This window comes from Cydia pomonella, chromosome 28 (assembly GCF_033807575.1).
Source record: "Cydia pomonella isolate Wapato2018A chromosome 28, ilCydPomo1, whole genome shotgun sequence".
NCBI lineage: Eukaryota > Metazoa > Arthropoda > Insecta > Lepidoptera > Tortricidae > Cydia > Cydia pomonella.
Window position 1 is genome coordinate 4,016,843 of NC_084730.1, and position 17,629 is coordinate 4,034,471.

Sequence of the window (17,629 nt, forward strand, 5' to 3'; positions counted from 1 at the left end):
ATCATAAACAGGTTTATTGCAAGTGCAACCGATATTATCGAGGAACAAGTTTCTTAACATGACATTTAAGGAAGTAAAAGAAGGAAGTTTTGCAGTTTAATCGGCGATATTCAGGGTAATGTGAACATAAACATTGACTACTCGTGCATGTAAGTAAACATAATATTTGCATGCTGTTCAGACACCGTGTTTCGCATAGGATGCGTCCCGCCACTCGTCATAAAGACGCTATCTGATCGCGATCAAGCGAACACACATACAAACAATTTTTTGTAACTTTTCGTTCAACTTATTAAAACGAGTTGTAACATCCAAGTGTTAAAATGATTGAAGAAGAATATAAACATGCCATACTATGGCGAATGTACGTGGGCAATTTTTTTTAATTTGGTAATTTTTCGAGCTTTTTCCATCCTAATAGGAGAAAAATGTCCTAGGTTTTTTATTTCCATTCCGTCATCCATTTTGCAGACTTTGTATGATGCTAACGGAATAGAAGGAACACAAAATGTATAGAAATTAAGAATCTTTTTTTTTTCTTCTCTAAGTATCGAAGGAGCTCCTGATTCGGAGTAGATTAACCTAAATGTAACATAAAGTAATGATTAGGTAGAGTCAATGTGAGGAGGAAGAGAAAAAGAAACACTATTAACTCAATATTTTATATTTGAATAATCTCAATAAATACCTAACGATTGTCAACACTTGTTAATGGGTGTATACCATACATCTAATTAAAATTTAAACTAAGAAAATTCGTGACAATTTAAAATTTTAAAAAATTACCATCGAAGACGTTTATTATCGTTAATTACATTACCACAATATTTGTAATATCGCGTCACTGATTAATTATTTAAATATGCCCAGCTTGTCTGAGATAACTTTGCCCTAAATTTTTAATGATTTATTTCTTTAAGAAATATTTCTCTGAAATATGAAAGAGTTAACATATTTAAGAGTACACAAAAATTAATAGTAAAATCTAAAATTCCCACGGGCAAAGTTGTACATTTTTATACAATTTTAATTTATGTTTACAAGGCGATATTGTTTTGAAATACGTGGTATTGTAGTTAAACCGATATTTCATTGTTATGCGGATAAATAAAGATATACATATCATTTTAAACGTAACAATCTATAAACATGTTATTAACTCTCTATAGCTAAACACTGATTTCTTAATATTACAATGATATTACATATTTAAAAAGTTATTATTTTTATTTATATACGATAAATTAATCAACTATATTGTTAAAATCACAATTGTCCTAATAATAACATTTAATATTATAATATTGCACAAAATAGACATCGACTGCGATTATACACACGTTTGAGCCGAATTTATTTGATTTACTTTAACAATGCGTGTTTGCCCATTAGACGATAATCTCACATTAATTAATTTAAAAAAACCGGCCAAGAGCATGTCGGGCCACGCTCAGTGTAGGGTTCCGTAGTTACTCTTCCGTCACAATAAGCTAAACTGGAGCTTAAAGTGTAATAAATGGTACCTTTCACCCGAGTTAAACAAATAGGCAAATTTTCATAATCAGTACCTAATTAAAGTAAGTCTTTTTACTATGAAGGGAAAACATTTTGCGATAACTCAAAAACAGCTAAACTGATCATGTCCGCTATAGTTTTCATTTAATGTATTTCTTAAGCTCTACTTCCACGATTTTTTTCATATTTTTTGGGCCTATGGTTCAAAAGTTAGAGGGGGGGGACACATTTTTTTTTTCTTTCGGAGCGATTATCTCCGAATATATCCACTTCATCAAAAAATGTTTCTTGAAAACCCCTATTAGTTTTGAAAGACCTTTCCAACGATACCCCACACTCTAGGGTTGAAGCGAAAAAAAAAATTCACCCCCACTTTACGTGTAGGGGAGGTACCCTAAAAAAAATTAAATTTTTAGTTTTTATTGTACGACTTTGTCGGCTTTATTGATTTATATATCCATGCCAAATTTCAGCTTTCTAGCACTAACGACCACGGAGCAAAGCCTCGGACAGACAGACAGACAGACAGACAGACAGACAGACAGACAGACAGACAGACAGACAGACGGACATGGCGAAACTATAAGGGTTCCGTTTTATGCCATTTGGCTACGGAACCCTAAAAATGATTTTAAAAGAGACAAATATATGCGAAATTATCATTCATATAAGGTCAAACCAATTCGAATTTACGATTTATGGCTTTGAAATAAAATGATGTACAATTTGTTTGTAAATAAATACAGATAAAAACAATTCAACTATTAACCGTTATTGTTCTTTTAAAGGTATTTTGGCAAATACGTATTTTGACAAATATCGATCATAATTAGTATTTTTTTATATTTTTTTAGGGCATTAAATGGAATTGTATTAATTATAAGAACTCGTAAATATGACATTAGTCAAGCTCCAAAATGGCGATCGTCTAAATAAAAGCCTAAGTGCATTCAGATTCAAACACATTATAGTACATTACGATACAAGTGCGAAAAATAGGAAATTCGAAACGAGTGGCGATAAATTAAAACACGACCGAAGGGAGTGTTTTAAATCGACACGAGTTGCGAATTACCTATTCGCACATGTATCGTACAACGTTTTACAGTACATATGGCCCTTTAAATGTTCGACACAGTAACGTAATATGCTACTTCTCGCACTAGTGCTATAAAGTAGCCCCATATGTACTGTAAAGGTTTTTATTAGCAACATCGTCCGGCAGAGGCGCGACCGGTGACATAACGATTACATTTCTGATTACATTGGTCGATGAATTGTGTAATCGTAACAACAGTAAATCACCAAACACGATCGAATATTCAGTGAGCTAGTAAATGACAAATAAGCAACACCGAATGCATTAAAAAAAGTTTTAAAATAAATTTATTTTTATATAGTGCGCAAAAATATTTATATTCTTTTCTTAGTTTAAAACAACATTTCCAGAAAATATGTTTATTTGAAATGTTTATCAGAAATTAATTTATTGATATGTCCTAAACGTTGTACTAGAAAAGCGTTTTTATGTGATTGTCCTTTTTCATAAAAAGCAACAATTATGATATTAGAAAAATAGGCGTATCAAAATGATTTTGAATATGATCCAAATTTGCTTTCAATATAACCGTATCTGTGACTTTATCCTTAACCTTTGTGAAGATAGCGTTTTTTTTCTCCGGTATTTTTTTCCCGAACCGTTTCTCTGAGCTCTATTTTTCTAATGCCATTTGCTATAAAAGTTTCTTTAAAACCTGTTGATTATATATTTCAGTTAAAATAAAGAGGTAGTATGATCGGAAGATAAAAATATTTCTTTTAAAATGTTACACCTAGCTATGAAAACATTGTAATGAGCCTTCCACGGCGTCGTTTGTTTTTCTATTTTATGTACATTTATAGAATAATTCCTCTCATTTTGACCTTTCTTTAATACTTACAATATTTTTAACTCTTTACGCCCTTATGTGATATCGGGTTAAATTTAAGCGTTTTCAATATTTAACGCATTCATTCAAAAAACATTGACGTCTATTTTAATTTAACAGAACTTTATGGAAAGAAATAAAACATATTTACGTTTTTCCTCAATTTTGCCAATTATTATTGAATTAACTTTGAAACCAATTTTTTGCCCGTTATAAAAAATTACATAGGATTTAACACCAATTAAAGCACTCTAAAAATGATACGACAATATCGCTTTTTTATGTTTAACTTAGAAAATATAAAGTTATTAAAAATAATACAGGCAAAGGTTTAAGTTTTTTGATAATCGTCAATATTTTACGATTATTTTTGTTGGTAAACGCTTAAATACGCCCTTCTGGATATGCCGAAATAAAATGATGATCACTAGCTAAGCATTCAGCAGCACACTAAATTAACACTATAAATACATAGCAAAAATAATTAAAAAGCCTTCCAAGAGAGGTTATGCGAAACACCTACGCGAAAATACGACGGTAAAAAATATATAGTTCTTAGCTAATTAGATTTTTATAAATCTGAATCCGATTCGAAACGTTTAAGATCGCTTAAACGTTTTATTCTTATTCTTATGTACAGGTTTTTACTGAACGTTCTCTTTAATGTCACTATTTCCACCCACTTTGAGTAGGTATGTTTTTTTTTAAATTGCTCTCCGAGAAAAAAAAACATTTATAGAAGACCCAATAATTATTCTTTAAACTTTAACGCAAAAAAATACCGTCTATATATATTGTATCAATTTTAAATTTATTCTTCAGTTTTTTTGCGCAGTACTTTAGTATTTATTATATATAACTTAAGATTTCAAAGAAAACCAGAATACAAGGCCTGACTTTAAGTAAGCTTTCCTTTTTGTCAAAGAGAACAAGAAATAATTTTCAACTGTTTTCAAAGCTAGTCCTAAGTAAATAGATTTCACAAATACTCGATTTCTTTGCGACATGCAATGCGTACCAAATAAGCGTTAAACTAGTCCCAACCAGTTGACTGATGCAACACACAATAAAAACAATAAAAACGACACTTTATAACCTACAAAACGACTAAAAAATTACGTAATTGCTTGATGAAATCCTTCAATGCGTCAAGTATAGATGGAATCAATTTTTAATTCTAGACTATTTATTATTTTACCTTAACAGACATTCTACTAACTTTATCCTATTCTGATTGGCTTTAGGTTCTAAAATCGGATTTAAAAGCTCAGTAGGACTTAATAAAAAAATAGTCTAACATACTGTTTTTGAATGCAACTAATTTAGGTATGTATAAACATTCAACTGACTATATCTATGACAACAAACTACAAATTATGGCACAAAATCCTGAGTTTTATAATTTTATTTTTGCATATAAGTGCTTAATATATAACAATTAAACTCTCGCGTTTTGTATATATATGTACCTTGAAACGTCGGGTAAGGTAAAACTAATAAAATTATGTCGCGTTACACCCCTTTAAATCACTAATTACGCATATTTTTTTTAAAGCATCGTCACTTATATGTATAAAGCATAAAAACAGTTGCAACATTAACTCTATGAGATATACCAGTGACTTCTGATCGTCTTTATTAAGATAGTATACAATATGTTGTGAATGGTGTGATATATCACATATAGTATATAAATACCTACAGAGAAAACAACTATATAAAATTAATGACACATCATTGCCAAAGTTGAATTGATTATAATGGTTATGTACAAAACAAAGTTTATTGAGACAAGATAGTATACAATATACTATAGATTTTTGCTATAAATATAATGATATATAATTTATTTATTAAATGATGTTAACATGTTGTAATTACCAAGAATCAAATGAAATGAAAAGAAGGGCGGCAAAATGTTTATAGAAATGCTTTTCTGAGTGCCTGACAAAGATATTAAGGCAAAATCTCCGCAGAGACAGAGACACTCAAATATTTATAAACCTCAGGACTATGTGTCATCATCAGGTAATCGGGTACACCTATTCTACGTTCTCTATAAAATCCTTTATATAAATGTATACAATATTTTGAATTTTGATGATTTTTCCATTACCTCAACACCGATGAACTACGGAATGTATAAGCTTTAACATGTAACAACAAGCACTTTAAATCTAACTTTTATCTTTTACATATACGTATTCTTTATCATAACTTCATGATTTATTTTTATATTCAAATTAAATAGAAACAGACATCCGACTTCTACGGATTACCTATAAAAGATTATAACCGCCATTTTTTAATTTAAAAAAATCAATTCACATTGACCATTTCGATTTTCATTTTTGTCAACTTTGCCATTTAACATTACTTTTACACTCACCTAAAATTGACCAACCATGACACGTTCGTCCTATTTGTTACATTTCTATTAATTAATTTAGAATTTCAGTTATAAAAGCATAATTCTATTAGATAAAATTATAATTAACCAAGAATCCAGAACAGGATCATAATAAAATGCAAAATCAAATGAAAAACGAGTACTCACTTATTCAAAATACATACAAGGTATAAATTATATACCCTGAAAATTGTCTTACGGCACGATTTTTTCTTCGACTAGCATAGTATTACTTTTACCCAACAATAACAGCCCATTCTAAAATATGGCAAAATTGCATTTTTCTAGTCTCGGTAATAATTTGGCAGTATCCAAATACAATCTTTTAAATTTTTTTAATTAATTTGTGCCAGCCCTTTTAACTTTAAAAACTTTTCTTGCCTTTAATTATTTATCTATTTATGGGCAATGTTAAAATAAGATCAGGGTAAATAAAATAATATTGTGATATAAATTATATTCATTTTCGCAAATATAAAATAAAAACTACTTTTTTCTTTGTGCGATGCGAACTCGACATTTCCCGTATATTTTCTACATTTTAACAATTATTTTATACCTCTAACAATTTATTCAAATCTTAACATTGATTCAACTTTTAAGCTTAATGAAATTTTCATACAAACATATTGTATGAAAAGAAATACTCGAGCTGAGTTAAAACTAATTCTACGTTACTTTAAAGAGTACTGTGCGATAAAATTTAAATTAAATAAAGTTTTTTAAAAGCATTGACAGATACAAACTTTATTGTTATCATAATCATTCGCTTTTGTTTTCAAAATTTTCAGTATTTGTCCTATTCCGTACTTTTTATTAAAACTTCTAATTGGTGTGACGAATACCGAAAATATAGAAAGACCAAAGCGACTAACCCATGAAAACAGATCAAAGAAAAAAGTCGTGCACAGCGTCAAGTGAGATTTCAGAACGGATTTTACCGTTAAACCTTTAACCGCTCAGTCTTATGACGTTTTATTTTCATTGCCGACAAGATCCCTGAACTAAAATAAATATTCTATAAAAAAATCATGATACTATCATATTTCTCTAAACACACGACCTATTTCAATATTATTTACTTTGCCCCACAGTCATTAACTCTATGGGCAAAGTCGTCTTATTTTTCCTCTCTGATGTTACACCAGTTATATTTTTAAAAACATTCAAGCATTAGATGAAAAAGAGTAACCGATTCCTTAAACTTTTTTAGGGTATTATTAATTTAATATTCTTTGAAACATTAAGTGTAAGGATAACCTTTTCAAACATCTAACTCGTCTGTAAATTAATAGCTATTAATAACTAACAATGACAGGATGAATGACTTACTTTTTAAATACAAGTTACTGCATTTAATACAAGCGCTCTGTGTGTTGACACTCACACTTACTACGTATGACTTAACGTACCTCTTTACTTAGATTCAAATGATTCAATACACGCGTATTATCTTGACGTTCTCTGTTGTAACTCTCCTAAGCAAGATTTCTACGACTTATCGGGTTTGAATACAATTATATCAAAAACTGATATCTTTTCCTAAATTTTAAGAATTATTCGTAAGGTTGAGAATCTAATGTAACGTGGTATAATAACCTTCATGAATTCATCATACTAAAGTACATTTACGACTCAATAAACGGCTCAGAAGTCAGAATTAAGATTCAATGAATTGTGGTTTAGCAATAAGAGTTAGATAAACGTAGCTTTCATGGAGTACCTAATCAAGTCTATCACTGTTATCAGACTAAAATAGATTTAAGACACAAAAACTCAGAGTAGTAAGTCATCAGATGTAGGTTCAAGACTCAATAAGTTATTTGAAAATAACAGTCACATACTCGTAGATAGCGGCTTTCAGGCAGTCGATTCAAAACTTCTACGCGCCGAGACTCACGGTTCGTAGTCGCTTTCATTCAGTCATCAGACTAAATTAGATTCAAGATCACAATGAGTTATACGGCCCGAGACATGGTAGCTTTCATCAGACGATTTACATCAGTATATTTAAGACATATGCTTAATGATTTGAATAGCTTTACACTCAAATGTCATAAAGCCTTCATCCCGCAAGTTTCAAGACTAAAGCTAAATACGCGTGTATTGCAGTAGTTCAGGAGTCCTGCCGACGACTGTTACTTTAACAACTTATTCCGGCTTCAGGCGGTGCCACTGCACGATGGTCTGCCGAGGTTTGGTGATCATGTCCTGCCAGTGCTTGGTTTCTGTGGCGCCGGAACCGTTTTTCCCTGTAAGAAATACATTTAATGAACAAAGGAAGCTGGAGTAACAGAGTAAAATTTGAGGAGCGAAACTGCCAGGAGCCAGAGGAGACAGCAGTTCACATCTGCTGTTTCTGTGGACCACAAATGTCAAAACGAGTAACTATTTAGGGCGGTACGTATTGCAACCTTAGGAGACCACATTACAGCGCAAAGTATATGGAAATTTCTAGATTCAACAGGCATTATTAAAGAAGGGAGCGCCACTAGATTTCTACTGGTCGGTGTGGTACTTAAAAAGGGTACGTATTTTTGTACGAGATGATAAAGAAGAATAATATTGAACTGACCGGCCAAAAGTATCATTTGAAGATTTAGACGATGATAAATAAGATATTCAACATACCGGCCAAAAGTATCCGTCCAATGAGCTCATTCCTCCCAATATTATCGAAGTCCATGACCTGGACATCGAGCGAGCATTCACGGATCTTCTCCCAAGGGACGTTGAACGAAAAGGCGTCGTTAAAGACGGGGTTGAGTGTGCATTTGAAGATGGCGGTCTTGCGTTTCTCGATGCGCTTGTCTCCGAACTGCAGCCATACTTTCACGTACGGATCTGAAAGTTCACAAATGATTTTGTTACAAATAATGAAATAATTTAATAGGTTGACACATTCAAATCCGCAACGTAGGCTTTGTCAGGTGGGTAAAACCATAAAGGTCAGGTATTTGCAATTGTCAGCTTTTGCGAATAACTGACAGGCCGATATCGTCCGGCGAATTGGCAATCAGTCGGCTCCTTAAATCCGCAACAGACGTCGTCATTACAAACAATAAAGCTGTCCACATCAGGCTTTCGTTATTTTCCCTTATGCTAATTATTGTAATATAAGTAATTCTGGTGGCCTAAGCGGTAAGAGCGTGCGACTTCCAATCCGGAGGTCACGGGTTCAAAGTTCAAACCCCGGCTCGTACCAATCAGTTTTTCGGAACGTATGTACGAAATCTCCTTCTTCTTCCTCGCGTTGTCCCGGCATTTTGCCACGGATCATGGGAGCCTGGGGTCCGCTTGACAACTAATCCCAAGATTTGGCGTAGGCACTAGTTTTTACGAAAGCGACTGCCATCTGACCTTCCAACCCAGAGGGTAAACTAGGCCTTGTTAGGATTAGTCCGGTTTCCTCACGATGTTTTCCTTCACCGAAAAGCGACTGGTAAATATCAAATGATATTTCGTAGATAAGTTCCGAAAAACTAATTGGTACGAGCCGGGGTTTGAACCCGCGACCTCCGGATTGCAAATCGCACGCTGTTACCGCTAGGCCACCAGCGCTTATGTACGAAATATCATTTGATATTTACCAGTCGCTTTTCTGTTAAGGAAAACATCGTGAGGAATCCGGGCTAATCCCAATAAGGCCTAGTTTACCCTTTGGGTTAGAAGGTCAGATGGCAGTCGCTTAAAAACTAGTGCCTTCGCTAATTTTGGGGATTAGTTGCCAAACGGACTCCAGGCTCCCATGAGCCGTAGCAAAATTCCGGCACAACGCGAGGAAGATGATGATCATTAATCATTAAATAATACACTCAAGCGATTTTTAAATAGCCTAGATTTAGGCAGTGCCAATATTCCCCTTTAACCTAACAATCAGGAGCCAGACACAAAAAAATGAAAAATGGAAGGTCCTTCGGAACCCTAAAAAGGGGTGTCATTAATGTCATCATTCAACGCAGACGGCGCCGAAGAAGCATTATCCCAACTTTTTCCAGACAAATTTACTCAATTATTCACTGAGAATACATATTTCAACAAAATCCGTCGTCAATTAATTTCAAACAATGATAGCTCTGAATTGAAATATATTTCAATGAAAAGAGGAATTTGGATCAATAGGAACCGTTTAAAAAAATTGTGTGGTTGTGTGGCGGCGACTAGGATGACTCTCATCACGTGATGTACTAGGGGAGACCGAGGTGAGTTAAAACAGAGATATATTGAAACAACGTCAATTTTGTGACATCTAGAACCGTTAAACGAGCAAATAAACGATGTTTAGCCTTGTCCCACCGTCCGCTGGTCCCTAAAGCGCATGGGACACAGCATCCAATTCGCACGTCGCCCCGATGTGTGTGCGAAACAACGCTATGCGCGTATTAAAGCGACATCTCGTTCACACGTCGGAGCGACTTACGAATCAGATGCAGTGTGCCATGCGCCTAAATATGCGGCCTTGCCTCAAGACGATTATACATACCACAAAATTAGCGTTGTTTTAACTCACCTTGAGGGGACAATTTTTTTCTTTCGGATTGATTATTTCCTAAAATATAAACTTTACCAAAAAATCGTTGTTGGAGACCCATATTCGTTTTAAAAGACCAACGATACCCCACACTACTGGGAAAAAAAAAAACTGTTGCCATGCATGATCATGATATGTATCTATATCAAATTGTAGCTTTCTAGTACTAACGATCACGGAGCGAAGCCGATGACGGACGGACAGACGGATATGACGAAACTATAACGGTTTCTAGGTGACAAAAAAAATAAACAATCAAATAATTAGTAATTTTCGTAAAACATACTCAAAATCTTCTTACCCCTTTTTACCCCTTGTTGTTCTCTAAGTAAAATTTAAACCTCGTTTGCAAACGTCTGGAATAACAACACTGGACTTCATTTATTTTCAAGGCATCATAAATCAAGATGGCGTCTTCTAATTAGCTGGAAGCTTCATTTGGAGGAGATCCGAGTAATAACCATTTATTAAGGGACTGATCTTAGTATATAAATATAAACAGCTGTGTAAACTAACAGAGTAAGTAGATAAACTTCGAGGGTTGATTTAAACAGGCTTCTTCGTAAGATACACTCGCCATTATTATAGTCGGAGACTATAAATTGAAATAAATGTTATATACTAAGAAAAAGCTACCAAGGCCTCCAGTGCCCCAGGCTGGAATCAAACCAGCGTCTTCTGCTATCGCGGCAGGTGCCTGAACCATTCGGTCACCGGGGTCACGACGGCATAGGTTGAATTTTTCTGAATGCTTATGGCGTCCCCAGTGTACTAGTTCGCGACGCATACATAGTTGACGACCTGCCTATGAGGCCAATGGGTTCAAATCCTGGTAAGGGCATGTATAATGTATATGTGTGATGAGCACGGTTATTTGTTCCTGACATATCGTCAAATTCTTATAGTGAAAGAATTAGTAGATTTCTCACCAAGAAATACGCTCTGTAAGAAATATGGTAAGAAAAGCGCTGGTAGACCAACGGTCAAAGCGTGCGACTTGCAATCCGAAGGTCACGGGTTCAAGCCCCGGCTCGTACCAATGAGTTTTTCGGGACTTATGTACGAAATATCATTTGATATTTACCACTCACTTTTCAGTGAAATAATATGGTTAGGAAACGAGGCTAATCCCAATACGCCCCATTATCCCCTCTTGTTTGAAGGGGAATTCGCTTTCGTAAAACCTAGTGCCTACGCCAATTCTTGGGATAAGGTGCAAAGCGGACTCCGGGCTCTCATAATCCATCGCCAAAAGCCAGGACAAAAATCCTTGCTGTTTTTCTTATTTTTTCGCAACTGTATTAAAAAACGTCGTTCGATACACGCGTGAATGTCATTCTTCACTCGTGAAGTAATGACATATTTTCTATATTTTATTAAACGGGCGTATCTTTTTTTACGTTAGCTTACAAGTTTTATTTTTTCACATCTTCAAGAGACTGTAGACTTGAGTATATGGTTTTAATTTCAACTCGATACTTCCACGCGTTCCCGAGATAAAGGGTTTTGACAGACAGATAGACAGACAGACGGACGGACAACAAAGTGATTCTGTAAGGGTTCCGTTATTTTTTGAGGTACGGAACTATAAAAATGAAGAGTGAGGACATGCTCACCTGATTTCCCGTTAATATCCTTGGCCTTCAAGTTCCTCGCCTTCAGCAGCGTCAGTGTGAGCACGGAGTTGCTCGGATGGTAGCACAGCGAGGTGAGCAGCTCGCCGCATTTGTCCTTCGCTGGCGGCTTCAGAGCCTTCCAGAAAGATGGCTTCTCACTTAGATCCACCTGGAATTTTATTGTAAATAATGTTATTGAGCCACGGATATAATAGATATGATATGATATGATATTTATTGGTAAATATTTATATTTACAAGTAATTTTATCTTGTCATAGATTTTACATTGGATGTCTATCACATTATTTGATTATTTACTATACTAAAACTAGATAAAATAAGATTACATAAGATAATTTAAGATAACATAAGATAAGGAATGATAATTGAAGAATGTTGCTGGCCTAGCGCTAAGAGCATGTGACTTCAAATCTGGAGGTCGCGAGTTCAAACTTCAAACCCCGGCTCGTACCAATGAGTTCTTCGGAACTTATGTACGAAATATCATTTGATATTTACCAGTCGCTTTTCGGTGACGGAAAACATCGTGAGGAAACCGGACTAATCCCAACAAGGCCTAGATTACCCTCTGGGTTGGAAGGTCAGATGGCAGTCGCTTTCGTAAAAACTAAAGCCTACGCCAAATCTTGGGATTAGTTGTCAAGCGGACCCCAGGCTCCATGAGCCGTAGCAAATTGCAGGGACAACGCGAGGAAGAAGAAGAAGAAATATCGTAGATGGGATCACAGCGGAATCAAAATGAATGTCAACTTTGACATGTCGTTATCGATCTTTTAAAGATCTTTCCAGGATCTTAAGCGTGTCTTCTCCTCTTCCTCGAATCGGGCCGCATAACATGTTAATAAATCTGCATCAGGGACTCCTGTAGCAGTGCTGTGCTAAATCCTGTCGTGATTATGTCGTTATTGTTGGTCCAAGGGCACCCCATAAGATCCCTCCACGCCTTCATAGGGTCTCCACAAGATCCTTCCACCCCTTTCTATTATGAGCAACCGTCTTGGCCTCTTTCCAGCTCAGTCCTACAGCTCGCAGCTCGTTCTCTGCGCTCCACCTCCAGGTGTATACGGGGCGTTAGCGGGCTAGCTTTCCGCCTAGAGGCCGCCACTCAAACGCGATACTGGCGCTGTTCGCAGCTCCTCTTCGAAGGGAATGTCAGATCCATCTCTATTTCCGCAGCCCTACTTCTTGGGCGATCGGAGGTTGTCGGCACATATTCCACAAATCCTCATTTCTTATGGTCTTCAGGCAGAAAATGCGGAGGAAAGACTGGAGGGACTGCCGCAATTACAATATAACTTTAATGCTAACCTGGCAAAGTGGCAAAAAGACTTCTCCAATGGAGTCATCCCTGGAGAAGCGATCGTAGTCGAATACGTGAAGATGCAGTACCTGAAATAATAAAAAATAAATATATTATAATGCTTTAGTGGAACTATTAAAAAAAACCTACGGCTTAACCTGACACCGAATTGAGAAAACCATACCGAATGTATACTATTACCGCCTTATTAGGTGTTATATACAGTTCCCTATGCCGAGGATGCATGGAAAATAGCCTCTCATGTGTCCTGGAATGCAGCGTAGTGGCTTCATATAGGACAAAACATCTCGAATCTCCGAGAGACCACCCAGAAGTCCTCCTCAATATTGTTTGATAGGATTCCTTGAGGAGTTGGGCTGGCAAGACTAGCCTACCTCCCACCCCGTCACGCAAAATAGCCGCTAGTCATCGAGTTGCGGATAATTCCCGGGCTACAATACAATACCCCCTTTCATAACACGCCCTTATAATTATTCACGTCCTTTAAAACTATTAATTCCATAACAATTTTCTTCCGTCATATTTCAAATTAAGCCCTTTTTTAAATATTATCACAAATAAACATAAAATAAGTTTAACCCCATTTAAAATTTGCAATGATGTTTCATTCTTATGCTTATTCAAGGGAGTTTAATGATATAACATTTAATGACGGGGTGGTTTGCAAAAAGTATTTTCCACCCTAATTTGCATTGTATTACACAGCTGATAGCAGTAGAATGTTTCATTTCATCACATCAACGAGGACAATGTTTTGGTGGTTGTGCGTATAATACACCGTACGGTACTGATAAACAAGTAGGTGTAGGGACATAATATTGTATAATCTGATGATATATTATTTGGCCATATTGTGGGTTTTCAGTGCTATTAATTTATTTTACTGGCATCCTTCAATAGATGTTAAAATCCATCGAACAAGAAGAAAATGAAATATTTCGCAATTAAAAAGGATCTTCCAGATGAAATATTTTGATAACAATAAAACATTCACACCTTTAGTCTGTTTTGATAATTAAATTTCGTCATTGGCTTCGTAAGAGGAATAAAGGACAGGACAAAGGATCGCGTAGCATTCCAATAGGTAAATAATGTTTTGAAATTCTTCGTTGACTGATATGGACTGATATTTTATTTGACTGACTATATATGACGGAAGCACATTATTGCCATACGTAAGCAGTAAGCTGCTTGTAGCAACTCTATCTCAAGTCCAAATAGAATCTTGTCAGGCTTTCAACGTCAAACAGTGATTGAGGTATACACACGGAATATACTTTTGTTTGAACTCAATTTAAACTTTCATCTTCTCTGAATAATAATTAATAAGTCTCTCTAAGATATGAATTCAGATTGCCTCCCTCTGAGGTTGGTTCCCAAGCGTTAAGCAAAATAATGACAGCCTTAAGTTGCTACATTGGTAAAACCACTCTACCTCTTTTATTCCTAGACAATATAAAGTTAATAAGTTTGTTGCCCCAAAAGGTTAAATAAGAGTGTGTTGCTTGACTTGATGTAACCTAAGTTGACTACCCTGTGGAACTCTAAATAAACTTTAGAGCATACCCGAATTTGCTTTCGAATCTAACGAAATAACGGTACTTTTTCTACAAAATTCCATTCCGTGAGAAAACGTTTTCCACTAACTAAATCTTAACAAATGACTTTGATTTTGATGTCGATCGCTGTAGCATAATATATTCTAGGTCTATAAGTTTCGCTTTTTTTTGAATGTATATATTTTTCTATTTTTATATCTACGTACTAAAAAAACCATGGAGAATGGAAAATATTTAAGTGGAAAAATGTTTTCTCTTTGTGGTATATTTCCCTCTTAATTAACAATTCATAAAATAAAAACAATACAGGCCCAAAGTGGCTACCCAGTGGAACTCCAACATTTAGTACTAAACTCACCCGACTTTGCAGCTTTTGTATAGGAAAGCCTTCAAAGTAGAAGGTCTCATTCCACCGCGGGTTCAGAGTTCGTCGCTTGATCTTGGTTTCCAGCCGATGTTTCTTGTCTGGGAGGAGCGTCACTCGGACGTAAGGGTCCGAAGTGCCGCTTAGATCTTTTGCAGGTAGCTCCTTGCCCTGTAAAATCATGTATACTAAAATGATATCCATAAAGTTACCCCTAAATTCTTACAAGCGTCGATAAGCACAGAAAACCAAAATACAAACAGAAGATACCAGAAATGGAGTGGCATTTGCAACTATTTTCTGAAGACGGTGTTTTTATAAATGCTTATAAAGTTTTTTTTTATAATAATAGCAAACTTCAAATGTCTTGAATTTAAATCTTTGTTTAACACGGGAATTGTAGGAAATTATTTCCATTATGTTTGAACGTGATACTTGTGTGCATAAAAAATAACACAAACCGAGCAGCATAAGTATTTTCTTTTGTTGGTACAAATAATTTACACAAACGTACATTAGATGTGAGAATTGAAGGTAGTAATAACAAAATGGTCATTGCCAATTGTCAAAATTGGAACATTTAAATTTTCTTTAATATTGTCAGTTGCTTGAAGGTTCCCTGTCACACACGAGAGTAACAAATATTTTTGTGACCCGTTTTAATAAATAAAAAGAATACAGAAGTGCACTTATAGGTATACAGATAAGCTTTCAGGTACCAATGTAGGTATAGCTTTTAATCTAATATAGGTTTTTTACAATCAAGTCTAGTCCGTCTAAGTAGGCCGTGCACAGAAATTTAAGTGCAAAAATGGAAGTAAATTTTCATAGGAGTTCAACGTTAATGGTGGTACTTCCACACTCTCTCACTGGAAAGTCTGTGGAGCTTGGCACGACTCTAGATTACGATTTCTATATTATGTTTAGACTAGTGTCCATTATATAGATTGATAGGTAAATTAATATCAGTGGCCCAAAGACACTCCCTTGTGGGACTCCATGTCCTTGTGGACTAATGTTTTATCGCAATTTGTAACAGCGTAATGGGAAGTTGCCTCGAAGTTGCAAATTATCATTAATCATACATATTTAAGTAATAAAACCTAAAGCACTTGCTTCGTGTTCCAACGATTTTGTCTTATCTTTCCCTTTTAATTTTAATTAAAATTAATTAAGCTTAAAATTGTCATAAAGAGTGATCACCAAACTAGTGGCGAATAAGGTATAATTTATCTAGATAAGGCGATGTTATGACCTAAAAGCGAATTCACAAAGGGGTTTTACATATATATCACCATAAAATTTAGAATTTGGAAAATTCAACGAATTGAGAACTGTAATAATCAGTCAACTATATTCCAGTATATCTATGGTTCATAAGTTCAATATTTTGCGTTAAAAGTTACGACATTCAGATAATAAATTAAGTTCTACAAGCAGCAAACGTTCTGCGAATGATGCTATTAATCTTAGAATAAATTCAAAAGTGGTAAAATTACTGCCTTGGGTGGGACTTGAATACACGGCCTCTGGAATCAACATACAATGAGACTGAAAAATCTCCTCGTTATAATATCATATGCAAAGTCAATTATCTAACATAATGGGGTATTCCTAAATAACTATTTACAGAAATAAGTTTAATGTTTCATTATCTTACTGCTGGTTAGAAGATCTAAACATATTGTTACGACATCGAATTGGACGAACACCTAGCCCCTAAGGCACAGGTGCTTACTTTACCTAGGGTCAAAAGTTTGGCCACCCCATACTGTCATGTTTGTACAAACTTTTGTGTACTGTGTTCTATATGTAACGTGCTCTTTTATGTACAATAAAGTTATTATATTAGGTATATTATATTAAGTCTCACCACAAGGCAGTAATTTCCACGTTTAACATATATTCTCTATGCTCAATAGCATCGTTCGCATACGTTTCTGTTCGTTAAAAACTGTGTAACTGGTGAATTTTCAATATGACTTGGAGCTCTGGTAGCCGTTTAAGAAGTGTAACGTTTCTTACGGTAGATTTCGCTAGGATCCCTAGACCAATATGGTGGGAAAATTTGCTGGTTATGGATGAGGTCTGTCACTCAGTTGGAAGAGCGCCGGAGTATCTATCCAGAGGCTGTGAGTTTCAAGGCAGTAATTTTTCCACTTTAAATTTATTCCTATAATAGTCACGATTGAACAAAGTTATATGAGTTCAAACCAAAGTTTGGACCAAAGTCATCAACATTAAGCATAGTTGGGTGATTTTAGGAAACCTTCTCCTTGAAAATCTGAAAGATGATACGCATGGCAACTCACCTGAATGATCCTCAATATAAGCGTCGTATTCTGGAAATCGTACTCCAGCG

General features: G+C 35.1%; 1 protein-coding gene across 1 annotated transcript; it reads right to left on the minus strand.

The window, feature by feature from the left end:
- Positions 1–1,493: 1,493 nt before the first annotated feature.
- On the minus strand, positions 1,494–17,627 carry LOC133533048 (synaptotagmin-7-like; the record flags this gene model as incomplete). The annotated part of the gene is made up of 6 exons (XM_061871969.1): positions 1,494–8,105; positions 8,485–8,697; positions 12,001–12,169; positions 13,332–13,412; positions 15,262–15,438; positions 17,580–17,627. Coding segments are annotated over 6 exons (789 nt in total), but the record flags the coding sequence as incomplete, so codon positions are not given.
- Between the last annotated feature and the right edge of the window lie 2 nt (positions 17,628–17,629).